This window comes from Phyllosticta capitalensis (assembly GCF_038381095.1).
Source record: "Phyllosticta capitalensis strain CBS 128856 chromosome Unknown BKA78scaffold_2, whole genome shotgun sequence".
In the NCBI taxonomy this organism is placed as follows: Eukaryota; Fungi; Ascomycota; class Dothideomycetes; order Botryosphaeriales; family Phyllostictaceae; genus Phyllosticta; species Phyllosticta capitalensis.
The window spans coordinates 2,045,408-2,071,901 of NW_027117440.1; the positions used below are offsets into that span (position 1 = coordinate 2,045,408).

At 54.7% G+C, this 26,494-nt stretch overlaps 10 protein-coding genes across 10 annotated transcripts; 4 read left to right on the forward strand and 6 right to left on the reverse strand.

Moving 5' to 3' along the window:
* The first annotated feature begins 76 nt into the window (after nt 1-76).
* Nucleotides 77-1,344, forward strand: BKA78DRAFT_80300 (uncharacterized protein). Its single transcript, XM_066893773.1, has 2 exons — nt 77-217; nt 315-1,344. Exon 2 carries the CDS (start codon nt 380-382, stop codon nt 1,283-1,285), a length of 906 nt encoding a protein of 301 aa, XP_066747956.1. The 5' UTR covers nt 77-217; nt 315-379; the 3' UTR covers nt 1,286-1,344.
* Nucleotides 1,345-2,127, reverse strand: BKA78DRAFT_80301 (uncharacterized protein). The gene has a single exon (XM_066893774.1). The coding sequence runs from the start codon at nt 1,913-1,915 to the stop codon at nt 1,403-1,405; it is 513 nt and encodes a 170-aa protein (XP_066747957.1). The 5' UTR covers nt 1,916-2,127; the 3' UTR covers nt 1,345-1,402.
* A 1,061-nt stretch (nt 2,128-3,188) lies between these two features.
* On the reverse strand, nt 3,189-5,491 carry BKA78DRAFT_306285 (cyclopropane-fatty-acyl-phospholipid synthase). The gene is made up of 4 exons (XM_066887766.1): nt 5,267-5,491; nt 4,688-5,174; nt 3,880-4,631; nt 3,189-3,825 (listed from the first exon to the last, which is right to left on the reverse strand). Exons 1-4 carry the CDS (start codon nt 5,372-5,374, stop codon nt 3,652-3,654), a joined length of 1,521 nt encoding a protein of 506 aa, XP_066747958.1. The 5' UTR covers nt 5,375-5,491; the 3' UTR covers nt 3,189-3,651.
* BKA78DRAFT_306286 (armadillo-type protein) lies at nt 5,492-9,320 on the reverse strand. The gene is made up of 4 exons (XM_066887767.1): nt 9,064-9,320; nt 8,312-9,011; nt 8,030-8,258; nt 5,492-7,983 (listed from the first exon to the last, which is right to left on the reverse strand). Coding segments are annotated over exons 1-4 (3,135 nt in total). The 5' UTR covers nt 9,066-9,320; the 3' UTR covers nt 5,492-5,779.
* Nucleotides 9,321-9,448: 128 nt separating this feature from the next.
* On the reverse strand, nt 9,449-11,483 carry BKA78DRAFT_306288 (uncharacterized protein). Its single transcript, XM_066887768.1, has 2 exons — nt 11,403-11,483; nt 9,449-11,344 (listed from the first exon to the last, which is right to left on the reverse strand). Exon 2 carries the CDS (start codon nt 11,257-11,259, stop codon nt 9,595-9,597), a length of 1,665 nt encoding a protein of 554 aa, XP_066747960.1. The 5' UTR covers nt 11,260-11,344; nt 11,403-11,483; the 3' UTR covers nt 9,449-9,594.
* BKA78DRAFT_306290 (eukaryotic translation initiation factor 3 subunit D) lies at nt 11,484-13,740 on the forward strand. The gene is made up of 3 exons (XM_066887769.1): nt 11,484-11,826; nt 11,898-13,125; nt 13,173-13,740. Exons 1-3 carry the CDS (start codon nt 11,616-11,618, stop codon nt 13,453-13,455), a joined length of 1,722 nt encoding a protein of 573 aa, XP_066747961.1. The 5' UTR covers nt 11,484-11,615; the 3' UTR covers nt 13,456-13,740.
* A 275-nt stretch (nt 13,741-14,015) lies between these two features.
* BKA78DRAFT_278338 (uncharacterized protein) lies at nt 14,016-15,501 on the forward strand (the record flags this gene model as incomplete). Its single annotated transcript, XM_066885588.1, has 6 exons — nt 14,016-14,060; nt 14,156-14,225; nt 14,277-14,300; nt 14,352-14,744; nt 14,837-15,167; nt 15,263-15,501. 6 exons carry the CDS (start codon nt 14,016-14,018, stop codon nt 15,291-15,293), a joined length of 894 nt encoding a protein of 297 aa, XP_066747962.1. The 3' UTR covers nt 15,294-15,501.
* A 1,007-nt stretch (nt 15,502-16,508) lies between these two features.
* Nucleotides 16,509-17,696, reverse strand: BKA78DRAFT_80362 (uncharacterized protein). The gene is made up of 2 exons (XM_066893775.1): nt 17,642-17,696; nt 16,509-17,585 (listed from the first exon to the last, which is right to left on the reverse strand). The coding sequence occupies exon 2, from the start codon at nt 17,374-17,376 to the stop codon at nt 16,765-16,767; it is 612 nt and encodes a 203-aa protein (XP_066747963.1). The 5' UTR covers nt 17,377-17,585; nt 17,642-17,696; the 3' UTR covers nt 16,509-16,764.
* A 615-nt stretch (nt 17,697-18,311) lies between these two features.
* On the reverse strand, nt 18,312-19,217 carry BKA78DRAFT_80367 (uncharacterized protein). Its single transcript, XM_066893776.1, has one exon. The coding sequence runs from the start codon at nt 19,048-19,050 to the stop codon at nt 18,427-18,429; it is 624 nt and encodes a 207-aa protein (XP_066747964.1). The 5' UTR covers nt 19,051-19,217; the 3' UTR covers nt 18,312-18,426.
* Nucleotides 19,218-24,461: 5,244 nt separating this feature from the next.
* BKA78DRAFT_350027 (uncharacterized protein) lies at nt 24,462-26,008 on the forward strand (the record flags this gene model as incomplete). Its single annotated transcript, XM_066890907.1, has 3 exons — nt 24,462-25,284; nt 25,335-25,571; nt 25,620-26,008. The coding sequence occupies 3 exons, from the start codon at nt 24,462-24,464 to the stop codon at nt 26,006-26,008; spliced, it is 1,449 nt and encodes a 482-aa protein (XP_066747965.1).
* Between the last annotated feature and the right edge of the window lie 486 nt (nt 26,009-26,494).

Genomic DNA, 26,494 nt, shown 5'->3' on the forward strand with positions numbered 1-26,494 from the left:
CAAAAAAGTGCTGGCCGACCCGACAATAGACCGGCGGCGCTTGGGCCCTTTTGCATCCATTCGCTTTCCACCGACTGCCAGGCACGCCCATCCAACAACATCCTCCTCCTCAACTCACACCCAAGACCAAGACGGGTCTGAGACCAGATGACCGTTCGCTGAGACTCCCTCCTCCCTCTGTCTCGCTCTTGTACAACATCATTCTTTTTGGAACCAGGTACGTGCCTACGCCCACCGCTCTTACTCATCCATGAGGGGCCCATGTGCCACGGCCGACCAGGGTATCGAAGACATACTGACCTTGTCATAAACAGACTCCCCTCCACCAGACCTCGCTCACGTTTACACTCAAGACCCACACTCACATCGTACCTGACCCATGGACTCGATGCGCAGTCTCAACACGTCGCTGCCTCCTGCGAGGCGGCGGACGCAGCCTTCGGCACCTTTGTTGCAGGCATTTAAGAGCGCTGCTTTGCAGGTGACCAACCTGTATAAAGCGGCAGCATCTGACCGCGAAAATGCCCACGACGACGGCTACCAAGCAGCTATTGAGGATCTCTTGAGCTTCATGGATGCTGAGAATCTCGGAGTTGGCGACGGCGAGGGCTGGCGTGTACGACAGTGGGCTACGGAACGCCTACAAGAGGGCATGATGGGCAACACTGTGGGCGACAGCGACGACGAGCCGGAAGAGGAGCAGAGGGCTCGAAGTTCGAGTCCGGCAGTACAAAGAAACCACGATCGCCACCAGGCCACCTCTATGACACCATCGGCTCCGGCAAACAATGCAAACACGACGACGACAACGAACGTCAACAGCTCAACGAGCCCAGACCCCCAACCGGAGGCTCGTTCTTCCTTTGACATCTCCTCGCTTCCAAAGGCCGACTTTACGTTCCGCGCCTCGCAGTCTCTGCCCCCCTCTTCGCACGATCTCGACATGGCAAACGACGATGACGCCAACAACGAGACAGCTGACGACGCGGGCGACATGCATCCTCCCAACTCCCCCGTCCAAATCAACCTCCGTCACAACCGCTCCCATCACCGCAATGGCCGCTCCAACGCCCGTACCAACCACAACAGAGAAAGCAGCCGTGCTGCCGCCGCCGCTGCCGCCGCCGCAACAGCTGCAGCCATGGCCGGCCTGGGAAACTTGGGACAAGGTGCCGGGTCCAAGAGAAGGTTGCCCTTTGGTGACATGTTTGACATCGGCCCAGGCAATGCAAACGGGAAAGATGGATTCGGAAATGGGGGTGGAAAGAGGGGCAGATGGACATGAAGGATTTTTACCACGAAAAGGTAGAATCTTCAATCCATACTGAATGACAGCTCTATCCAGCTTTCACTTTGGTCCTGTCTGGGCCGACGAAGTGGTTTGGAGCAAGAATTGGAAGCGCTAGGGAACGAGAGCACGGACAATGGAAAGGGAAGGACACAAAGATGGCTCAGAGCTGAGTGGAAGTAGAAGGAACATAGAATAGCAAGAGAAGGGAATGCCGTGTCCATTGCTGGAGCAAGTTGACATGGCGAGGGGCGGCGGTGACTTGTCCAGCACGATGGTCTGTTGATTTTGGGGTGGCCGTCCTACCGGCGAGACGCATCCGCTCCCGCGGCGACGTCCGCCTTTGCTTTTTCTGCCCACCATCCAGAACGATGCTTGGGCTTCAAACGCAAAGGAGGAAAGGGACAACGACAAACGAACCGAAATTGACGAAGGGCTGGAAGAGCCAGGCTGCGAAAGCATAGAATTGGCAAATTGAAGCAAGGGAAGGCATGAGGCGCGCTGGGGATACCCGAGGAAAGGAAAGAGCATCAGACTGAGGGGTTCGTTGCATAGGTATCTCGCTTGCATTTTGCCGTTGGCTTCGTTCACATAGATTGCACTTGATCCATCCATCCATCCATCCATCCATCCTGCTTGCTTTTTTTGCTTTGTCTATTCACTCATCAAAGTCATCATCCTTTGCTTTGGCATCTGGCATTCACTAACCTCTTATAACTCACTTTTCTTCTTTGCCATCGCAGTTGCGATAGCCCTTTTTTTGTGTTGGTTTCCTTGGTTCTCGTTAAGCGAGCTTGTCGAGTGCGATATACCTAATCTGCCTGTCTGTCTTTCGTTTGGGTGCTGCATCATCTGGCCATCTCGTCATTGCGCACAGATCGGATCCTGCACGGCCGAATTGGTTTTTGTTGTCACTACAAGAGGGGCAGTTGTTGCGAGGGATGGGGTAATGGGCGGGAAGGACGGAGAGGCTTGCATGTATGGAGAAGACAACTGGGGTGGGGGGTGCAAGGCAACTGAGAACGGCTGTCCAGTGAGCCTGGGTAGCTGGCTATGAATAAGAAATTGAGTGAACAGCTAGAGATTCACTACACGAACGTACCTGGAAGGCGACATGTTTCTGCCATAAACTTCGTGCGGGACCGACCACACACAGTCCAGCCTCTCTGGTTCGTGTGCTTCAACAGGGTCGAGGGGTGGGAGGGATCCCCTTGCCATTGAATATCTTCGGAGTCCGATGATATTCGAAAGACGTAGTAGGGAGGAGGGAGGGAGAGATTGAAGGCACCAGTCACAATCCTCACGGCACAAGCACCTCATCTACCCTTTGCCCCCATCTCGTCAGGCAGTAGCCGTCTCGCTTCGCTCATGAGCAAAAGCAGACAGACATCCCACACATCGCTCTTACGGTGGATTACTGGATCATGTCACCCCCCCCCCCCCCCCCCCCCCCTCCCTCCCTCGCTTTCCACAGTACACTGACATGCTTGAGGCTTGGGGATGGATAAGAACGGGCCATGAGGCGAGAAACATGCTTGATATGTGGTTGTGAGCCAGCTATAGCCAACCTGGTCGTTCCATGGAGATGAATGAAGTCTTGAATTTTATCTGCTGTTCGTACGCTCATTGGAAGACGGTTGAGTTTTCACAAGAGGCGGACTCCTTTGCCGAAGTTGATTGAAATCAGGCGCAGAGTTTGGATTATTGACCGAAAGAGGAGAGGATGTGGAGAGAGGGAAAGGGGGACAAAATTTTACATCTGCGCAAGCATAAAAAAATGGGAAGTGGAAAATGGAACCAGTCGTGTGGGAAGCTGCCCAATCATGTTCATGATGTTGCAGCAGTCCGGCACGATGTACTTTGATGGGTCAAGTCAATGCTTCTTTCACCAGTCAAGAAGCATCATGAAAATTTTCTCTTCATTTTGAGTAGATAGTCACTTACTGCCACCATCTTTGTCAATTCCACCGCAACCCCCGATCCATCACATATATTCCACCACCTTCGCTCCCATCCCACCTGAATCTAACCATTTTCCCTTGTTCCCATCCTTTCATGCCATGATAGTCATTTGAATTCGTCTCAAAGGAAGAAAATGAAGCCTAGCATCAAAGGGGGATCTCTTGAGAGGAAGAAACAACACAAAGACAAATGCAAGTTTCGACACGCAGTGGGAAAACGTCACACAGTCAATGCCCCAAAATAGCCCCGTTGCATGCAAAAACAAATGGATCTTGCTCTCCTCTGCTTCGACAATTTTTGCGAGGGGAGAAGCAAGCAGTGGCCTTGGCGAGCTCTTGTGGAGGTTGCCAGCTGGAAGCTAGCAATGGAAAGCTCTTCGACAAGGTTGCTCTGTTGAGAGCTTACTCCCGCTTCCGGGAGCGGAAGGCGTTGAGGGCGCCGTGGAGATTGAACTGGGTGGGAACACCCTCGATGCGGTGGGTCGAGTTGATGTTCTTGACCAAGGTAATCTGCCAGCAAGTAGCACCACCCTGGCGAGAGATGATGGTCGAGTACGCAAGGAAGTACTCCCAGATCTAGACTAAGTGTCAACACACGTCCGGGTTGCGAAGTCATGCAATCAAACTTACTCTGAACCAACGCTTGCCATACTTGGCCTCAACCTTGTCGCGGTTGGCCATCCAGTTGCGGTACCAGCGCCACAGCGTAGCCGAGTAGTGCACACCAACAGTGTCAATGTGCTTGACCTCGAAACCAGCGCCCTCGAGCTTGTCGATAACGAAACCAAGAGGAGTGGAGGCGTCGGCACCGGGGAAAATGTACTTGTTCATGAACAAACCCCAGATCAGGTCCTCGTACTGCCAGCTCTTGCGCAGACCAGCGATTTGAAGGAAGAAGAGACCATCGTCATCGAGCATGTCGTGGACCTGACGGAAGAAACCAGAGAGGTGACGAATACCAACGTGCTCGGCCATCTCCAAGCAGGTGATCTTGTTGTACTTGCCCTCGGGGACGGGAATGTCACGGTAGTCCATGCACAAGATGCGGCTCTGCTCCTCGGGGATGCCCTCGCGACGCAGGCCATTGTTGCCCCAAGCAGTCTGGTTACGGCCAAGAGTGACACCGGTGACGTGAGCTCCGCACTGGACAGAGGCAAAGCGTGCAAGAGTACCCCAACCGCAGCCAATGTCAAGAAGACGCTCACCGGGCTTGAGGTCAATCTTTTGGCAAACGACAGCGAGCTTGTTGTCCTGCAGCTGCTCAAGAGACTCTTCTTCATGGATGTTGGAAATGATACCAGAGGTGTAAATCATGCGCGGGCCAAGGAACCAGGCATAGAAATCATCACCGCGGTCGTAATGGTCGCGGACTTGCTCCTCGTCTATCGTACGTGTAAGCGGGAGAAAAAAATCTCTTGCATTGGATTGATATGCGTACCCTGGGAGCGAGTGTGCAGAATGACCTCGGGCATCATGCCAGTCAGGAAGAAGATGAACAAGCCCATGGTGAACTTGAAGCTGGCCCAGTCGTGCCTGTACTCGAGGACCTCAAGAGCATCGCCCTTGAAGTCAACCTCGCCAGCAAAGTACTTCTCGTGGAAGGTGTGCATGGGAATCTTGTTCTTGCCATAGTACTTGTCCTTGTCCTCCTCGTTATTGAACTGGATGTAGTGCTCGACGGGCTTGCCGGGGTAGCGCGCCTTTTCGTTCTTACGAGGGCCAAAGGTGGATGCCACGGTCCAAAAGGCCATGAGAATGGGAATGGCACACAGGACGATGAAGAAGAGCCATGTCTTCAGACCACCACCGACCTTGAAGGTGAAGTAGAGGGGAATACCTCCGAGCAGAGCAAAGAGGATGTTGTTGTTGAAGCTGTCGCTGCCTGGGCCATCGGCGGGCAGGGGAGCGTTCTTGATGGTAGGGTACTGTAGTCGAAGGTTAATTATTAGTGCTTGATGAATTTGGCGTGCCAATGGCCAAGGTTGGGACGCCAACGGGAAATGGGCATTCTTCTTACGTTGGTGGTCCGGACACCGTAGTTCTCGGTGGGGACCGGGGTGGCGGCAGGAGGAGTCTCGATGAACTCGAAGGAGTCCTCCGAGGCCGGCTTAGTAGAGTCTGCCATGGCGGAGATGGTGGCAGCAGTTGTCGTGGTGGAGGAGAAAGAAGAAAAGAACAGCTCTTAATTGATTCTCGCGGGCAGGCGGTGTCGAGGCGCCCGGATGTGCGAGCTTGGGCCACCTTCACGGCCACGTTTCAAGCTGCAGCCCCATCCTGGCCAAGACAACTGAGCCTCTGCCGTCCACACGTCCGCTCCCACGTAGCCATCTTCTGCACCCTCCGCCATTGTCTACATTCGCGCTGCGCACCGTGTCCCATGCCAATTGATCCTCGAAAACTCAAGAACGATGCTGCTGGATGCTTTTCGATGTTTATTTACTGTGCCTGTCAAGCTCCCCTGAACCGTCGCACTACAACGCCCACTAGGTCCCTTTAGCCTACCACCCTACCACCAATGTAACTATCTCGGTCAAGCTTCCGCAGGCGCCGGTCCCTCTTTCGAAGTCTCGCCTTCGTCTAGATTCACCACTCGCTTCTTCTTCTTCTTTTTAGCCTTGGGTTCTTGTCCCTCGACAGCCTCCTTCTCGTCGCCTCCTGAAGCTTCCGTCTTCTTGACCTTCTTTTTCTTCTTTTTGACAACGGCTCCTTCACCATCGCCATTGCCTGTCTGTGCGGCATCTGTTATAGTTGCATCTCCTGTTGATGCTCCGGGGGAAGGCTTCTTCTTCTTCTTCCGCTTGACGACTGTCTCTTCCCTCTCCTGAATCCTCTCGCTTGCCCTCTGCATCTCCAACCGCAACCTCTCTACCTCTTTCAGTGCCTTTTGCATCTCTGCCTCTTCCTGCTCCCGACGCTCGATGTCGAGCTTGCTGTTGCTGGTGCTCTCCTCCAGCGAGAGAGCACTCAAACCACTCGAGTCGACCTCCAGCAGCGACTTCTTCGCCCTTCCTTGGATAGGTCTGGTCAACTCGGGCCGCGCTGTTTCGCTTGCCGAAGGTTCGTCCGGACCCAAGTTCTCATCGACAAGGATTTCGAAATTCTTTCTTGCCTTGCGTTTCGGCTTTATCCGGTCCGATGACGTTGCCCGCCCCTCGGTAAGGCGCTCCTTGGTGTCAAGATCCAAATCCATGATGGGTATGGAGTCAATGTCGAGGTCATCGCCATTGCTGTTCCTGATGATGTTGTGCATTGGAGTCGAGGCACCTGAATCGTCGGTAGCAATGTAGAACGGGTCGTCCTTGTGCCTTGCTCTACGTTCTGCCTTCCTCTTGGCAATGATGTCCGGGTCAAGGTATTCCTCCTCAGTGGCGTTGCCTTGGTACGATGTTGGTTCGGCGCGAGGAGACTCGAGCCGGTCAGCGGCTGCATCAGATCGAGGCACGAACTTGGTTTGGGTGTTGTAGAAATCCCAAATGTCGTCGTCCTCCTGCACCATGAATGGATCGAAATCGGCACTCCGCAAGATTCCCTGCAGATTGTCGTTTATTGGCGTATCGAGGTCCAGCTCCTCTGGAATGGGTACTTTCTTTTGAGCACCCGGGGCGACGGGATTCAACTCGAGTCCCGTGAACAACGAGGGGATCGCTTGAGTGAGCAACAACGGTGGATCAACAAAGTCGCCGTCCTTGAGACCAGCCTCGTGTCCAGATGCTGCCTCGGATGCAAGGCGCATGAGCTCAAGATATTCCACAGCGCGTTCTTGTACTTCCAGATTTGGATGCATCGCCAGCGGTTCCAGGAAGTGGACTATCCTTGCCATCAAAAGAGTCAGACTTGTCCTTCGCTCCAGCGTCCAAGATAGTCCGTCGTCGGATGAGAGAGATGAAAAGACCTTGGGAACGGCCTGGATGTAGATTGCGAGAATGTGATGAGGGAGGTGGACAGAAGAAGAGTGCATCAGAGAGTTGAGGGTTCCCTCAGGATTGGAAAGAAGAGAAGCATATTCTCCCACAATCCACGCCGCTGCTCCCAAAACGCCTTGCCCGCCTTTTCCGGACGCTGGGAACATTTGCTCCCTTCGATCCACAAGGATGAGTGATTGCGCAGCATCGGTCGCTTCGGGCCTAACATTCCGTACGCGGACGGCAACGTTCTGAAGCTCTTTGCCAATCTCGTAAGAAACGTCGTCTTGGTCTCCCATTGAAGTTCCGTCTGATTCGGGCATCTCGTCGGAAGCAGCAAATGTCAGACTCGATGCAGGGGAAACTCGCACGAGCTGGACTAGAACATCAATGTACCAGTCAAAGTCGTTGATGTTGGCATAGGTCTCTCTTGAGCACATCTCCAAAATGCTTCGAATGACACGAATGCGGTAATCCTCGGGTAGTGGAGGTGGTTGGTCAGAATTTCTTTCCTGGCGGCGGAGCGATTCTTCTGCCTCATCATCGTCTGGATCTGCTCGTGGTATTACGCCCTCCTCTTCGGAACCTCTATCGTTCATGGGGTCGTCCACAGCAGATGCGATTGGCGCGTTCCTTAATTGCCTCATGAGACGACCAACTATGATGTTCAAGTTATCAGGGTTGACCATTCCCACGACAAGACCAAGAGCTTGCGTTCTGATGGAAATATCCGGATCATCAATGCACTCGAGGATCACATCTTGGTGTAGAGCCACCAGGTGAGGATGGGACCTGACGATGTTGTCAAAGGCGAGCAGTGCCACATATTTCACTAAAGTTGTTAGCAGGAGGCAGCTTTGCTTTCTTGGGGGACTTACAGTTTGGGTCGCCTTCGACGACAAGCATCCCACGTAGCTTGCCCACGCATAGTCTAGCAAGGTCTTCGCCCTCGGCGGTGCCTTCTACGCCTTCCAGGATACCTCCCTGAATGATGCCGTTGATACACTCATACAGTAGTGACATAGCCGGTGTTGTTCGGATGATTTGAGTCAAAGGCGGAAGGAGTTTCTTGATTAAACGAGGCTCCAGTGGAGTCAGTGTCGCAAACTAGTTATGTAGGTCAGCCATGATCGCAATGTCTCAAAAAATCGGAGACTCACGAGCTTGATGATCTTGATGGCCATCCAATTATTTCCACCCTGAACCAACAGGTCGAATAGTCGCGGTGCGAGGGGCAGGAAGTCTTGGGGTCGTCGCCAACCGAGCTCGCACACGACGTTGACAATCGCAGAGGTGACACTCGGGTCCTCGTTGTCGTCCAGCAGTCTCTCTTTTATCCTCGGCCATGCTGGGCGTAATGTTTCTGGGTATACCAGGGCTAGTCTGTATAAGGTGACAATCGTCTTCTTACGTGTTGCAGCGTGCGAGTGCGTCAAGCGGGGTAGGAGGTCTGAAAGGAGCGAGTTTGCCATGGAGGGGTTTATAACGTGCGGGATGGCCATAAGAGGAAGGGCTATCGTTGTCGGTTGCGGCGAATTGAGGTCCTTCTTGAGCAGGTTCTCGGCCAGCATCAAGACCTCTGTATCCGGTCTGAAGCTCTGCACAGCTGCTAGATATCCCACTTTCTTTTGCGCGTACTTTTGAGACGACATGACCTCGAGGACATGAAATGAGGCCCAGGACATGTCGTGTCCAAACATCTCCAGGTAGGTGAGCTTGAGAAGCGCCGTGGCTTTCAAGTCCATATCTGAGCCCTTGATTTCCTTGCGACATTCTCGTATGCTTTCCTGGATATACTCGCGCTCGTTGCCCTTGTGGTTCCGCAGACCTCTGATGAGGTCGTAGAGTGATTTCTCGAACCTAAGTCGCTCGCGTGTCAGCAAAGTCGCGCCTATGTCGCTGGTCCACTCACATGGCGACAGAATCTTAGGCAAAATCCACTGTAGAGTCCACGGTTTCCAGGCGGTGTGATGATGTCGTGGGTGGTATATGGCGGGGCAGCGAATTCAACAACATTATGCGCCGGAGGACGACATTGGAGGTAGTTTTGGCGTAGACTGAGGTCGAGCGACAGGAAAGAGGGGCCTGGACAGTGTTGAGCGGGAGTGCGGGAACGGAGAACGCATGCAGGCGACCCTTGCGGCCAAACCAACTGGAGATGGATGAGGGTGCTAGACGATGATGCTATCGGGCCTTGACACCGCCGACTCGCTGGACGGACCAGGGCTGAAATCAGGTGGCCGCATGCTGGCCAAGGTGTCACATGGCACCGGCCACGACAACTTGCCTGGCCCAGATTTTGGAGAGAACATCAGACGATAAATTGAATGTGTAGGCCATACAAATCGTAATACTATCGAGAAGGACTTGACCATCGGTTTCTAGACCAAAATGACACTACTCAACGCAGGGTCTGGCCAGCTTGAAGAAACTCAGCAACCTCTCAAGGCATCTGAACAACTACTTCGATGTTCTCTGGAGACCCAACAGTCCATTGTGCTTGAGATTTCCGAATCTCCCTGTGACTGTGAAGAAGCATTGCCAGCCAAAGGTGGATCACAGCCTGGCCCCAACAGAACACCCACACCGTTCCCAAACCTTCCCCCTCTTTTCCATCAGTGCCCCCCAGTGTCCAATCCTGAGGTACATTACGCTGACACCAAACTGCCCCTAGACGACCGGAGGTAACGAGTTTTCCCAGCTCAGCCCAGAATTCAATCTGATATCTGGGCTTCCATCGGTTCGTCTGAATTATCCAGCAGCCTCGCTCGTCGTTTTTGATGGGACGAGATGTGAATGACGGTTTGAAGTATTTGCTCGGACTGAGAACCCGACCGAATGACTCTAGGGTCTCGGTCAATCCATCGAACGTTTTCCTTTGCGCGGTTGCAGGAGGTGGGAACCAAAGCTCAATTGGTAGGGAGGCAAAGACATGTCCATTTTCCACAGTCACCTCGTCATGTTGCGCAGTTCCAGGGGAACAATCCCTCAGGATCTCTCTCGACTGTGCAGATGATTCTTGGAATTCAGCCGCGGAAATCTTGTTGTTCACGTCGATTTCTTCAATGACACCATCTAACATCGGCGCTACCATCTTCGAGGATTCCCTCTTCGAGAGAGTACTTTTTGTGCAGCGAGCATCCTCGTTTTCATCCGCATGCGTCTGAGACTGCTGCGATCCGTGCAATGGTAATTCGAAGTAGACAGACGCGCTTTCAGCAATCTCTGGCCATGATTCTTTCCCTTTCGAAGATTGCGAGTGAGAATTGCTGAGGCCGTAACTGTCTCGCAGCTGGGATGGTCGGCCAGGGACACGGGCGTCGTTTGCATGAGTTTTCGAGTGGCCAGTACGAGATTCTCTTGCTAGGCATTCTGTCGAGGTCGGTGCGAGGAGTACTTTGGGCATGTCTCGATCTCGAGAAACACAATGTTCTGGCGAAAGACGTTGCCGCTTCTGGGGTGGTTGATCGATAGGAGACTGATTCCAAGTTTCTGAGTCGGATAGCCCTAAAGATGAAATGGGGACGTGGTCTATCAACGCAGCCAAAGCATGTTGCGTGTCTCCAATAAATTCGGGGGTTCCGCCTTTGCTTGATGCCTCTTGAAGACTTTTCAGAGACAAACTAGGGCGCTTCTTAGAAGATGAATGCTGTTGGGACCATCGCCTCTCGATCTCGTCCAGCTGCTGGGTCGATGTCCTCGAGGTGCTTGTGAAGCTCCCAAAATCCGGGGCTGCTGCATACTGGATTGACGTCTTTCCTTTGGTCTCGGCTGATGGCGTGCTGGTTTCAAGAGCCATAGGGTCGAGTCCATATGGATTTCCATCTTTGTTCAAATTACCAGCAGCAGGTCGGACGACAGAGTTTCGAGGCTTTCCCTGCTCAACACGCCGCCCGCTCAGCATGGAGCCCCGGGCTTGATGAATGAAGCTTTCTCCGTTGCCGTTCTGGGCCAGAGTTTGAAAAGATTGGTCGCCATCCTGTGCAGTGCAGTTGATTCTTGCCGTAGCTTCAAAGTCGTCGGCGGCCACAGCCAGCTGCCTGTACCTCTCGTCATCGGTGCGGGTAGTAGGTGCTGAGATGTGCACCAGGAGCTCCAACTTTTTCATGTCCGTAACCTCGAAAGAAGAATGGGCAAAGTGACGTCAAGAAAGCCATTATTTTGGACGGATGAAGGTGAAAGCACGGGCCCTGCTGTGTCAGAAAAGGGTCAGATCCTCTGGCATGTTACAAGTCGGCTTGACCTGCGCACCATGAATGCAAACGGTGATGGGCGGAGGAGAAAAACGATGCAAAGAACAAAGACGAATGTTGCAATGAAAGAGATGGGAAGCGGCGGCGGCGCAAATCCTCCGACAGCGCCCCGCATCGAGACATCGCTTACTCAGAATGTGCCAAGATATCAAAATTCCGGGCGTTGAAACCACACACTGCTCGGCATCACCACTCCGTCCCCACCACAACCATGGCGCCTATTTCGTTGCTCGACCTCGTCTCGGCTCTGCCGACCAGCGACAGCTGGGGACCTCCCGTCTCCAGCGAGACTATGCTCGATGGCGTCCCGTACGCGCCCTACTCCAAGGGCGACAAGCTTGGGCGCATGGCCGACTGGACCGAAGGCAAGGACCGTGAGGGCCGCGGCGGTCGCCAGCAGTATGGCAACAGGAACTACAGGGGTAAGTCGCTCAAATTTGCACACCACTTGCGACACAATGGCCGCTGGAATTGAAGCTAAATTCCGACGCAGATCAACAGGTTTACGGCGCGTCCCAGGCGAACAACCCGTTCTCGATCCAGGCTCCCGAAGAAGAGGCTACCTTCTCCGTCGTCGACAACACCCGCACTTCTGCAAGGACTCGTGGCTTTGGACGTGGCGGTGGCACCGTTTTCCGCGGCCGCGGCCAACGTGGTGGAGCAGCGGCCCGCGGCGGCAGGGGAAGCTTCCAGCGTGTTGGTGGAAGGACGCAGGGTGGATATGACAACCGCGGAGGTCGTGGTGGTCGCGGTGGTAGGCGTTTCGGCTGGAGAGACGACAAGCCCCAACGCAACAGGGACGCATCTGTCCAGGTCAAGCCTGACTGGACCGTCTTGGAGGAGATTGACTTTGCGCGTCTGTCCAAGCTCAACCTTGAGACTCCTGACGGCGAGGACCTCGACTCTTACGGATTCCTCTACTACTACGACCGTACCTACGACAAGGCTCCCGGTGCGAAGACGTCCGAGAAGAAGCTCCAAGTCCTCGACCGTGCCGCTTACAATGTCACCACCTCGAGCGACCCCATTATCCAAGAGCTTGCGGAGAAGGACGAGGCCACGATCTTCGCCACGGACAACATTTTGTCTATGCTCATGTGCGCTCCCAAGTCCGTATACCCCTGGGATTTGGTCATCACGCGCCGCCGCAACCAGGTCTTCATTGACAAGCGCGAGAACTCTACCATTGACATGGTCACGGTCAACGAGAACGCGATGGACGCACCGCTTGAGACTTCGGAGGGCAACAAGGACACCCTCAACAACCCTCACGCTCTCATGATGGAGGCTACTCACATCAACAACGTTTTCCCTCTGCAGGTTGTCCAGGAGTCGCAGACGAACAAGAAGGACATGTCGCACCCCCACCCCTTCTACAACGAGGAGGAAGAGACCGACCCCCCGGCATCAAAGGCCTACAAGTACCGCCGCTTTGACCTCTCGCTCAACAACGATGACGAGCCCCTCAACCTCATTGTCAGGACAGAGGTCGACGCCACTATCAAGAACAACATCAACGGCGAGGACCAATTTGTTACCATCAAGGCTCTTAACGAGTTTGATAACAAGGCTCAGGGCAGTGGTGGTGCCCTTGACTGGCGCACCAAGCTTGCCAGCCAGAGGGGTGCTGTGCTTGCTACTGAGATGAAGAACAACAGCTGCAAGCTTGCTCGCTGGACTGTGCAGAGTATCCTGGCCAAGGCTGACACCATGAAGCTTGGGTAAGTCTTTTGGGTATTTCGTCAAAGAAATTGCTAACGTGGATCAGTTTCGTCTCTCGCGCCAACCCCAAGAACAACAACGACCACGTCATTCTCGGCGTTTTGAGCAACAAACCTCGCGAGTTTGCCAACCAGATGACTCTCAACCTCGCCAACGGCTGGGGCATCGTCCGCACCATTGTCGACTTTTGTCTCAAGATGCCCGAGGGCAAGTACGTCTTGGTCAAGGACCCCAACAAGCCGGTCCTCCGCCTCTACCAGGTTCCGGACAACACCTTTGAGGAGGAGGCCGAGGACGAGGCTATCAACGAGAACGAGGATGACGAGTAAGCGCCAGGAGATTGCAAGGCGTGGTGTTTGATGTCGGGACAAAGGAGTAGTCTACTTCTTACTTACGATTTGGCACGGTTACGGAAGTCAACAGCGTGGATCTTGAGAGATTTCCGGGAGAGGGCAAAAGCAATGAATTCAAGACTTTTCTGCAAAGTGATCAATCTGACCAAATGTTTAACTTGTCGGGACGCGCAGTCGTTACTGATCATCATCGACTTGGGTTCTTCCAGAGAATATCAAAGACGGCTAACAGGCGATGCAGGCTTCCGTTCCGCATGCCACTTTCCTTGCCAACAACCACCCCGCTAGCTGCATGTACCTCTTATCAGCGATAAGCCCCGCGTCGCGCTTTCTCCGTGGAGCGTGGAATTGCAGCAAAGAACATATGCTAGCTGCTGTGGCAGAGGGCTTTTTCGCTAGGTGTTGCGGGGCAATGGCCTCACGTCTTTCGATCACAATGCTGAAGCCGTTGCTCAGCATTTTCCCACCATCAACCCAATCTTGTAACTTTTCCAAAAATGTCTCCAGCTGCGCCAGATCCAAAGATGCTAAGCAGTATGGATTCAGAGCACCTTTCACCATATCGATCAGATGGAAAGCTGGTATGCGTGGCGATTCTGAGCCTGCTGTTTCAACACTTGCTATGCAGGATAAGGGGCTTCAAGACCAAATTGCTGATGCTAAATAACGTTCACAGTATGGCTTCGTTTGTATTGTTACGGGCGCGACGCAACCAATTGGACGGGCTATAACAATGGAGCTTGCCGGTAGGTCACTGAGCACTCAAAAAAAACAGCCACGCTGTTGACATGGTCAAGCCCACGGTGCCGCATGCGTATACGGTAAATTCAACAGTCTCAAATAGCTCGAACGCTCACCGACGGCTTTTCCAGCATGCTCGACAACATCTCAAGACCAACCGGATGACCTGCCCAACACGATCAACCCTGTCCACCCGAATACAAAGATCGTCCCGTACCCGTTGAACCCAGCGGCAGAGGAAGACACACTGACGCTCATCGACGAGGTACTGAACACATGGGGCAGGCTCGACGTGTGGGTGTCTTCGTGCGGACTGCTGGGGTCTCCGACCTTGGAGACGACGGCACCCAGTGACTTGCGCAAGTGCTTCGAGGCCAATGCCATGGCGCCGTTTTTTGCCCTCAAGTACGCGCCGCCTGCCATGGCAAAGACGACGCCTAGGGGGACGTACCCGAATGCGGCGCCGAAGGAAGTAGAATACGGCAGCATTGTGGTCGTCTCCAGTGTGGCAAGCACATACGGAGGTGAGTAGTGTGATGAGGGAGCAGGAGTCCACCAATGTTCAAAATTTGAGGCGTACTTTTGGGCTTTTGATTTCCTAACAGCAAAGACGCAGGCTGCTGGGGTCCCTGCTTCACGATGACTTCGCACGCCGCTCTCGGCGTCGTCCGCGCCGGCGTCACGTCCCTGAAGGGCTCCAACGTTCGAATCAATTGCATCTCGCCCGGTCAAATCGACATAGGCCTCTCCCTCGATGATATGGATCTTGCACGTACCCAGCTGCCTCCGAATCCCGCGTCCCTCCAGTCGCAAAAGTTGCAGCGCGAGCATATTGCGCTGGGCCGCTCTGGACTGCCCCAGGAAGTGGGCAAGGTGGCGGGCTTTCTGGCCAGTGGGTTCAGTAGCTACATCACAGGTGCCAATTTGGTGGTCGATGGCGGAGCTACGTGAGTATCCCCTTCTTCTGGATGTTTGTCACCCTGTCTGCCGTGCGCAAGCTCGTCCGCAGACTTTGGATTCGGCAAGACTGATCCATATGCAGGACCATGAATCCCTTGTCGGTACCAATTTAGTCAAGAAGATTGGAATGCGTGTAGATGTTTTGCGGGATACGCTTGTGTGTGAATGATGTCATATACGTTGAGTGTTGGAAGATACAGGGACACATGTGGATACCTCGTGCATAAATCAATTCCACAGTGGGCTGCAAAAGAAATGGCAACTTCGGAGTGTTGTGCTCGAATGCTCCCTGTAGCTATGTTCTTGGACTTAGAAGTTGAGATGCATGCGTACAGGGAGTGATCAAACACCTGACTACCCAAAGACTTGGACATTTGAGCGCGTGAAAAGATGGCTACTGGGAGAATTCAAGCCTCCTATACCGCTTTGGAGTCGCCGTTTCTTTTGCAACCGTCTTTGATTTTAAGGAACATCATCTTCACTTGCAAAAATATCTTCGTGTCTACAGAGGATGATGCTTGAAGTGCGGCCGTTGAGGAGATTACTGCGTGGCTCAGTCCATTCTACTTTTCTTCAACAGCTGTCATCAATAACCAGAGAAGAATGATCGTCTTTTGCCCTGGCCACTTTTCTACAGCCAAGTAGTCCCATCCAAACTAGTACGAGAAGGAATCTTGGGTCAGAGCCTCTCGCACATCGCGAAAACTCACTTTGGAATGGCACTCCGACTCGAGTCTCAAGAATCGCCGTCGAATAATTGATCTGATATTTCTGGACCCATTGTCCTTTTGTCTCGAGATGGTCATCTTCCTTCGAATCTGGTAAAGAACTCGTTGATTCTGCAAGGTTGTAGACTTGTGTAGATGGCCGATTATTGGGAAAATATTCAAAGCTGAAACAAAAACCAATCAAGGACGCCACAGTGAAAACTGAAAGCCTCGTCACAATGCCCAATATTTCCAAGGTCGCATTCGGCGGACATCAACTCGAGCAAGATTGTTAGTGTGCACAACCAGCCCCCGGGCCAGAAAATATGAAGTGATTCCACAGTTTGTGTGTTTAGCAAGGCCATCCACAACCTCGCACCACAAGTGCAGATCTGGAACGCACGCGGGCCCTGTGCCAATGATGCGCGCGCGCAAGCCAGGATCGCCCACGTTTTCTTCCGCCAGTCGTCAAGGGTTGCCGTCAAGGCCTGGCTGGCCCAGCCCAGCAGCAGAGCACGTGTCGACCATGTTTCAGCGCCTCACAACCCATGGTTCGCGTCTGGGCGATCCCACGAGCTGAACAAGAAGCCAGCCCCCGGGACACGGCCGATCTAACTAGTATCCACGAGATGGGACGGAAAAGAAAAGGACTGGAGTGCGCCGGGTGAGGCAGTAAGCCCGCCCTCTGACTGCCCTGCCGGAAGAAGAAGCAAAAATACCAGGAAGTTGGCCAGGTACGGACGAGGCGGCGCGTGTGGTGGTTGTGATGAGACATGGGAGCGTATAGTAGCCCCAGCCAAAAAAGCAAGCAGACAGGCAAGCCAATATTCCTCATGTCAATCATTGCGCGCAGGCGGGCAGCGGACCCTGGCAGGTGTCATCGCATCGTCGTCTCCAGTCGCCGCCTCAGACTCGGGACGAACAATAAAAAGCATCCATCGATAAATTGTGGTTGGCCCTTCGATCCGATGATGGGATTCGTCGAGACGTCTGCCAGAAATGCCACGCGGCTTTCGTCCCAGGTTACGTGCTCGATCGTTCTTCTTTTTCTCTTTCGTCCAATGACGCTGCTGCTGTGATACTCCGGAATCCTGCCTGCTTTGCTGGCAGCCGCTAGGTAGGTAAGCTCCCTTTCCACGAGGCAACCAAACCCTCCCTTTGCGCGAGCCCAGTCAACCTGGTCTGAGGATTGACGTGCGTCACTGCGCCGCCACCCCGCCATTCTGCTTACTCCCGTCCTGACGATTCTTCGACCAATCCGGTCGACCAATGCCTGGGAGAAGTCGTCGGTTTGGACGAAAAGCAGACAGACGCGTGGCGATGCAACCGCACCAGCGCCATGTGTTTCCTGGACGTCTTTTCTGTTGCATTGCTGCCTTGGTCGCTCATAGTCTGACGTTCCAAACGCATGGCGCGTGCAGTCCCATCCCGCACCGCGTTGAAAGCTTGGCCGTGAGCATGTTCCTGCAGCACAGCCACACGCCAGCATCTGGTTTCCTATACAGGCAACGGCGCGTCTCGGGCCCAGCCTGCACCAATTCAGGCAGGTGAAGAGGGTGTTTGCATGTCTCGCCTCTGTCGGGACGGCCGCGTCGCGATTTGCTCAAGCAATGGAAGGCTAAAGGAGTCAAGGCAGCAGAGTTGAAGTTTTGCTGGGACTGGGGGGTCGATCGTAGTTTGTGGATGTCTATGACGCACCTGCCAATATCAGATGAATGCCATTTCAGACCATCACTTTCATCTTCTCAACTCACCTTGTGCCCCATGAGCCAGCATTTTACTCCCCACATGGCAATCATTCGTGCCCACTCTCGACACACGAATCTTATACTTTTCCAAGCAGTTCGCGCCCCCCTCTGAGCTGACCACTCGCAACCACCGGGGCCATATAAACTCACCTCCTTCAAACCCTTGCCACGCGCTCGCTCCGCTCCACAGCTCGTCTCGACCCAAAAAGCATCCGAGTCGAGCCGTGTTTCCTCGCCTCGCCCCACCCCCTTTCCCAACTCTACCTTATCAGATTTTTTTTATCCTTGGAGCCACCACGTTGCTCCCCTCCGCGTTCCCCCCAAGTCAATCTCGCCCGCGCCAGGTCGTCGGGTCCCGCGTGGAGGGCGGCGGTGCGGTCCAGATGCCTGAGCCATGCTGGGATGGCCCGCACAGCACAATTCCCATGGTCGCCCGTTCTGGCAACGCCGTCCCGTCTGCTTGCTCGCACTTACCTTGCTCACCCACGTAGCCGTTGTGCCCCCGCGCCTGCGGATCCCCGATTGGAGTGCATGCTTGGTAAGTTGGGTCGTTACTTACCATACCACGTTGCGGCACAGCAGCGTTCTGTAACGTTGTTATACATCAAGGGATGTCGGGCAGTAAGTCCGCGGAGGTGAATTTTTTTTTGTTTCTCAATTTTTTTTTTTCCTTTTCCGTTTCAACCAGCTGTTCGCTCCCTGAATTTTTGTTTTCTCGCTGGCTGTGCTGCTGCTATTCGTGCTTCAGGTGAGATACTCGTCCGCTGCTGGCCGTTCACGAACCCAAGGCCTCAGCTGGTGATCGTCCGGGAACGTGTCAGCGACTGCATCGCGTGGCGAGGCCGTGCCCCTCTGCTGCGCGCCGCAAATAGCTGCAGCAGCAGTTCGCAAAGTGGGATGTACATACGACGCTCGTTTCCGTAGCAATCGACAGTTTCAACACTCCTCCACCTCTCTCGGATGCTGGCGATCTTCGGTGGAGAGGAAGGATTTCTGTTGTGGTGTTTGCGTGTCTGTCTTGGCTTTTTCACTGCGCGACGACGTCGACGTCGAAAGCGGAGCTGGAAGCGGGCCACGCGAGATTGGCATGCGAGAAAACTGGGGCGGTGTTCGGGAGGAGCTTTGATGGTGGAATGTTTGCAGCATGGCGATTGGCTCCCGGTCGGGCAGCGTGTGAAACATGGGGGGGTTGTGCTGCAGGGGAGAGCGAGGAGCGAGGGTGAGGGCCACATGAGAGATGGGGCGACGGAGAGAAAAATTACATTCCTTACAGAGAGCGTGTGAGGCGGGGAAACTGCGGGATGATCGCGCATCGTTGTTGATCCCCTTGCCGCAGGGATCGCTGCTCTCGCGTATCTGGTGTTTCTTTTCTGCCCGCCTGCCCCGTCGACGTTGCAGGTTGACAAACCGAGCATTTTCAGTCGACTTCTTTGACCAAAACCACAGCAGCATAGCAAGTAAGAGCCAGACTTACTATGAGTTGTTCTAATGCTCGAACTTTTCTCGTAAACTGCAAACTGATCTCAGCTCTCTACCAACGCCGCGATGTCCGTAAACTCCGAAGCCCTCTGAACATCAACATCTCCACATCTCTCCAAAGGCCAAACTCAAAGTCACGCTTTTCTCATTCGTCTCTCACCCATTTTCAGTCCCACTCAATTTGCTGATTACTCAATAAACCATCTCCGTCACTTTCCATCTCTAGCTGCTTGCCTGGCCAGCCCAACGAACACTTGTTTACTCAACATCTCAACACTCTTCCCCCGGTATCCACCATTCGCCCCCTCTCAAGCAGTCTCGAGCTAGGAGAAGTTCGACCGCGCTACCCCTAGCACCGACCGACGGAACGTGCAAGAGATGGAACGCGGTCTGGCCGGGTAGGCTGGATGGGACAAGTCTAGAATCCCAACGTGTCTTTTCCGCCATTGCGTGTGTCTTCGGGCGGAATACCCAGGTCTCGGTGGTAGCCGCCCGCTCAACTGCGTGATCTACTGCCCGCCAAGAAGCACCAAAGCATTGCGAGGGAGAAGGGGTGAGGTAGGTAGGTGGGCAAGGGCGGACGGACTGCATATGTGCAATAGGGACGCTATGCTGGACGGACAAAGACACCGTCGTTGGCCGTGCCCCACATGGCGTTGGACGCGGGGACCACACTTTATTTCAAAGCCTGCTCTGTCTACGTATTCGGTGGACATCAAGAGGAGCTGGAAGTAAATGGATGTTTTCGAGCCAAGGCTGTTGAATGGTGCGAGGAAGTGGCATGGAGCAAGGCTGAGCGCCGATGATGATGCCCTCCGGAAATGGGGTGCAGCAGTGAGAGCCGCATCTGTGGCTACCTCACTCCTACCCGTTTTTCACCTAGCATCAGATGCCATGCTCTGGTCTCGTCATCGACGGGTCGCTTGGCCTGAGGAAAACGGGGAAGAGCATGACCACACTTGAGCAGTGACAAAAACCCAACCCAACCACGAACGTCCGCACGCGAGGGCAGCTAGTAACCATCGGCCAGCCCAGCTAGCCATGTTAGCCAAAGCCAACAAACCAGCCAAGCAGACCGCCTCCCCTCCCTCCCTCGTGCGCTCCCGTTCCCGCCCTCCGCGTGCGTTGTGGGCAGCCGGAGGGCAGAGCCGTGCGGTCGTAGGCCAGCCACCCACACACCAAAAAACCGATGACTACCACCACCATCGCGCGTGGCGTGCTGACGGGCTGACTTACTGCGAGCGTTTTTGAACGAGGCTTGACACACCCCTCCACACCCGGGGCAGCGATATTTTTCGACGTTTCTTACTCTTGTCGTTTCTTCCTTTGTTGGAATGTAATGGATGGGCGGGTTTTGTTGCCCGCCGGGTGTCAGGTCCGTCAGCCACGCCATCGGCCGGCTCCTAGGTACTATACTGCTCCAGGAGTAGCTTCAAGGGGTACTGCGACATCCTTCGAGGGTGAGCTCCTGCGAAAACAAAGGAAGGGCGAAGCCATGGCGGCAATAGACTGAGAGGTAGAGGGACAAGAAAGTGAGAGGTTTACATCTGATTCGAGGCTATGATGGTAGATTCGTACGGTACGAGGCGGACCAGACGGAGCCGAGTTGCCGACGTGCCGGTAGGATCAATAAGGATCGGGATTGTGCTTGTCGTGGGAGGAAGAGGATTTAGAGACGTGTAAGATGCTATTTCGAGAGCACGTCGTCTGTCTGGATGTTGGGGGACTACCCAGAGCGAGAAAGGTCTTCTTCTTCCTACTATTCCTGGCAACTAATCAGCCGGCCATGTCGACGACGAGTGGCTGTGTACCGTCGTCGGCCCGGTGCTTTGTCGCAAGCTCAAAGGCCCAAGCAAGAGGAAACTGAAGGCATGTTTAGCCTGCCAGAGCCAGCCCAAGAGACTTGGGGCACGTTGTTCAGACCAAGGCCACGGAGTAGCATGATTGACCTCGCTCGCCGCATCCGGCCGTCTGACTGATTGCACGCAGCGACCACGCCGCACAAACGTGCTCTCCGCGAGATATTTCCCGATTTCCAGCTGCCGTCCTCACGTTTTGGAAAAAAAAGGCGTTGAGAGAGCGCTGAAAGCATGCCGTGCCATGCGCCGCCGACGGCGTGCCGTGGACTTTTCGCACGTTGCAAGAATGCAAACGGCATTCTTGGAGGCCGCAGTAGTGGCAGTGCAGATCGTGGTCCGCGTTGGAATGTGTCATCCCTCTGATTACCGCCGCTTGTTGAGTCGGCGATCCTCGACCGGTCTGTGAGTTGTTTGTAACACACGCCTCCTCCCAGCCACCGGCCGCCGTGTAGCTCTTTTGGTTCGGGAGCGGTGTAGTCTTCGATCGATGCGAAAGGCATAGTCATGGCGGACCAAAGTACGCCAACACCATGGCCAACAACTACCACAAAACTCCTGCGACCCACGCTCTTGAAACACTTGTACCCGCCAACCGGCTGTGCTTGTGACTGTGTGGGTCGTACACAAGTCTTTGGAGACGACGCATAACGGCTCACTTATGACCCCAACCGCCTCGCAACAACGTGCTTGCAGAGGTGATGATGGCAGGCCCGTGGTCACGTAAGATGAGCCATTTGTTTCAATAGCTTGGAGAAGGGCCAAAACAGGCACACGACTCGGAAACGAGGCCGAGAGGTTAGCGCATGTCGTGCATGTAGAAAGAAAAGACAGAAGGCTAGGGATGGGGACAATGGTAAACCGCTGACAGTTCACACGCACGCTTCCGCCGGGTGTATCACCAGTGGACGTCTCGCAACGACGCTGTTCCCAAACCCGGTTATTGGGAGAGGTGCGACTCAATGTGGCATGCCGGGGCGTCGATAAATAACGAATGCTAAGTCTGCAAGAAACCTTTGAGCCATGTGGGAGACACTACGGGAGTGTGTGCATCCGAGAAATTCTCCGAGGGAGCACGGAATGGACAGGATTCCGCCCGCGTTGCTCAGAAAAAACAGTGGGCGTATGACACGGGCGGCTCTCCAACATGCGCATCAAGTTGCAATCTCCAAGGCATCATCTGGTCGGACGAACCAGGAGTGATGTACTGACCAGGCGGGTGGTACAGAGTGGCTATTGGGAGGGCTGCTTTTTGAGGGATGGCTTGGAGCCGAAAGCGACTTGATTTTCCAAAGGGCTTACTCGCCCTGGCGCCGTGACCGGAATGTGCGACAGAGCTCTCTCAAAGAGGTGCGGCCGTTTGTCGCTAGCGCGTTGCAGAACGTGATGTGTAAAGCTAAGGCAGCGGTTCTTCACGTCGAGACATGGCGTCATGCGGACCAACGAAACCACGAGACAAGGGACATGTGGGCTGACGAGGGCCAGGGCCGTTGAAAGAGGCAACACTTGATCTTTCTTGCAAGATGTTTCGCGAGTGACAGGCAGGATGAGGCGGTGCGACGGGTGGTAGAGGCTGTGGTGCGGTGCTTGGGGAAGACGGAGCTAGGCAGCGGCCGAGTGGCCGTGTAGGTTATGGTAGAGATTGGCGAGAAGCACAGAAAAAGACTCCCTGGCATCCACGGTTTGGTGGCGGCCAGTCGGCTTGCAGATGGCGTGGCACAGATCGATGTCTCGTTGCGCCGGGCAATCAAGATTGGAGTCATACGAGGGGGAAGGTCGTGTGCGAGGGTGTTGGATGGGAGAAGATGATGGGACGAGACGAGAGATTGAGCCCGGATGTCGCGAGCAAAAGTGGTGGGAATGCAGTGGTGCATGCGCGAACCACAACGGCGGGCGGGAGGGCAGGTGCGAGGCCAGGATGGGTATGTCGGGCAGCGCAGCGGAGTACTGCAGGTTGGGACGATGGTGGACATGTCAAGTGGACGGGCAGGAAAAGTTGTCGAGGTGAAGCCGGGGCGTAGTCAGCAGCGGCGGGCATGTAAGGAATACAATGGTTACATGTACGGTACCCCATCCATGGCCATCGCCACGTCAAGGAAACCCGGGATTCCACGTGCTGAGGAGCTAAGCTGGCCGGCCTTCAGTCTTCAACTCTGCGGACCGCTGCTTTGGGATCGTCCGAGTCGTGCCATGCAAGGCACGCCCAGGCGAAGACTGCTAGACTGGAGCAGAGAGAACCATCTCATCTTCTCAGCACCGCACCATTTGGCTCTTGCGTCCTCCCCAATCACGGAAGCTTCCTTGTCGGCCCCGGGCCCCCCTCGCCCTCTGCAGTGCCCCCCCGCCCAGAGAAAACAAAGTCGACGCCCACTACCACCACTCCACCATCTGTCAACTCCACTCCCTCGATTCGACATGACCATCATCGCCGCCGCTTCTTCTTCTTCCTGCTAAACCTGCCTGCCCTTGCCGGCCACCCCGCCCGTGACCGCCTCAGTCTCAATCTGGTCTCTCGTGCAACCGCTTTGTAGTGCGCCACCGTTTCCGACTCTCCTTGGAGCCCACCGTCTTACGCCCGACCCTCGACCTGACCCTCGAACCCCCCCTTCCCCAGACCACTCGACGCCGCTGCTCGCCAGGCGCGCCTAGCTCTTTTTTTCAACTCCAGTCGACCTTCTGGTTGCCTCTGCTCGTCATCCCTCGAATCGCTGCTCTTTTTCTTTACATGAGCATTGCCTGCGCTGCCGCATCCCGTGATTCCCTCTCACACTCGGCTCGACACCCGTCACATCAAATCTCAACCACCGGTCCACCTCAGTCCCTCAAACCCTCACGCTTCGCTTCGCTTCGTCGCTCTCCACCGACAAAGGCTCGTTCCGAAACTCGGCTGCAGCCACGCACCTTTTGGCTCCTGGGCGCCTTCCGTTCCTCAATGCTCGACACCTAGCCGCCTTCTGCACTCGTCTCGATTCGGCTCGGACGCTGTCCTGTCGCTGCCATCTGAAGCTACCACTCTTTTTTGAACAGTCCCGGCTACCTGCTTTCCTCCCTCATCCTCATCGTTTCCAACCCTCGCCCATCTCTGCCTTGTTTACCGACTGTGAGTATCTTCCTTCCCCTCGAGCCCACGCGCGACGCTCGTGGGCCCCCCGTCTCGGCGCTCCTCAAAAGTAATTCTTCACCACTCCCCAAGTCAGGCTACTAACAAGGACCAGCTCCTCGGCAACTTTCATTGTGCTCTCGGCTGATCTGCACGCCTGGCACTCTGGCACTTCACTTTGACTTCCCATCTCACGGAAACAATCCCGCCGTTGCGACTTTGGTACGTCACGGCGTCCCAAGGTTCCCGGGCGGCACTTCCTAGCGGATCCAAGACCGCTTCCGACGAACCTCCTTGGCACCAGGCGACACTATTCAAACCTCGTCCACGCTCGTGTCGAACCTCAGCCCTTGACGACCTCACGTGAGATTTCGTCCTGTCAACCGCCATCATGTCTCAGGCACAAGCATTGCCCTCCATTGCGTCCTTGACCAATGCTCTTCCTCACGACCACCATCAAATCATCCACAGGCAGCAGCATCCTGATGCTCGCGACTCGGGCAACTGGTCCATCTCCCAAGCTCAGAGCAAGCATTCATCCGGAGTATCCAATACCGGCGGCCTCCAACTGCAGACAATTCTCAATGCAGAGGACTCGCCATCACGCAACTCGATTCCGGAGACGCCGCACTCGGTACGCCAACTTTCGCAGCAGCAGCCCTCGCTTCCGTCCTTCAATCATACGTTTGAGAACCGCCAGAGCCTTGATGCCAGCTCCGCGCATTTCGAGTCGCGCCGCAGCAGCGTCGACAGCCGCATGAACGCTGGCATGAGCCACCTTGCCATCAGCCCTTCTTCGCCGTACGAGAGTCAAAATGCATCGCGCGTGTCTCTAGTTTCGACACTGCAGCAACAGCGCGGTATCACCAATGATCAGCGGCCGAACGGTGGTCCGCCTCCCCTTTCCCCCTTGGGACCAAGGACCTCGCTGCGCTCAAACCAACCACCTCGTCGGGCTCCTGTCATTAACCCTAACCCGAGGAGTGTTTCCGGAATGCCGGATCCCATGGCTGCTGCACCGACCAAGGGTTTCCCGTGGGCTTTCCCCGATGCCGAGCCAGATGATCGGCGAGGCTCCAGCAGCGGAGACTCCAGCATAGAGAGGTCGACACGATCTATCCCTTCGCGGCAGAACAGTTTTGCCACGTCCATCAACAGCAGCATCTACAATGTCGATGCCCAGCTGCCACCCGGCCAAAAGAGATTCGACGATGGTAAGTGCGCTCGAATTAGCCTTGCGACTGCATTTCTCTAACCTGTGCAGAAATTCCCCACACGCATCACCACTCCATGCAACATCGCAACGTGACAAGCCTCCAGACCGAGCATCCTTCCGCTGCTGGAACTGGCAATTACAGCAGAACGCCAGAGCTGCGCGTCAGTCACAAGATGGCCGAACGCAAGAGACGTAGCGAGATGAAGACTTTGTTCGATGAGCTCAACAACATTCTGCCTAGCTCGGCTGGAAGCAAGTCTAGCAAGTGGGAGATTCTCACAAAGTGTATGTCGCCCTCCTTCGATTTGAGTGTTACCAGCTGACGGAATTCAGCCATCGAGTACATCAAAAGCCTCCAACGAAACTACGACAGGTTGCAGGCGGACAACTCGCGCATGCGCCAACAAGAATCGTCCATGAATCCACGCACGGAAGAGGCTGCCCGCGAGAATGCCGAGCTCAAGCACGAACTGCACGCCGCCTGGGCGCAGCTGCGACAAATAGACCCGAACCACGCCCATGTATACGGACCAATGACCAACTTCCTTGCCCAACAACACAACCAAGCCCCAGCTCAGAACGGACCCGGTCAGCAAAACGTGCTGCCTCCACTTCAGCAGCATCCGATGAGCTCGCAATGGACGAATGGCGCTCCTGCTCCCCAAACGACCGCCATGCAGGGTGTCGAATTTCAAGGTGCAAGGGCGTACAACCACAGATGACGTCTTGAGCCAAGACAGAGTGCTGTTTGACACCTCTCCGAAATGCGCCGTCATCTCCTAGCGCATTGCTTTCCCACCAACATCCATCTCCTGCATCACGTTCAGATGCTGCTTTGCCTTTGGGCTTCACCACGATTTCTCTTTCACGCATTGTACGATAAGGCTACCACTGCATACCTTATACCTCTACGACTGGACCTCCCCCGACCTCCGACATATTTACTCGAAAGGACGATCTTACGTCTGCGGCGGCACGTGGTCGCCATCCACCCATGTGCCCTTCTTCGCTACTCTTTCTTCAGGATCCCCACAATGTTCTCCTTGTCGCCGCAATCTTGCTCACGGCTGCCAGTGTTTCATTTATTCGGGTTGATGCTTCTATGGCGCATGCTGTTGATTATGGGAATACCCACAAAACGCGGCGTGGGTTTTCAAAATAAAGACCGGGGCAAAATGCGATCAATTTCGACACGTGCAACAAGGCAT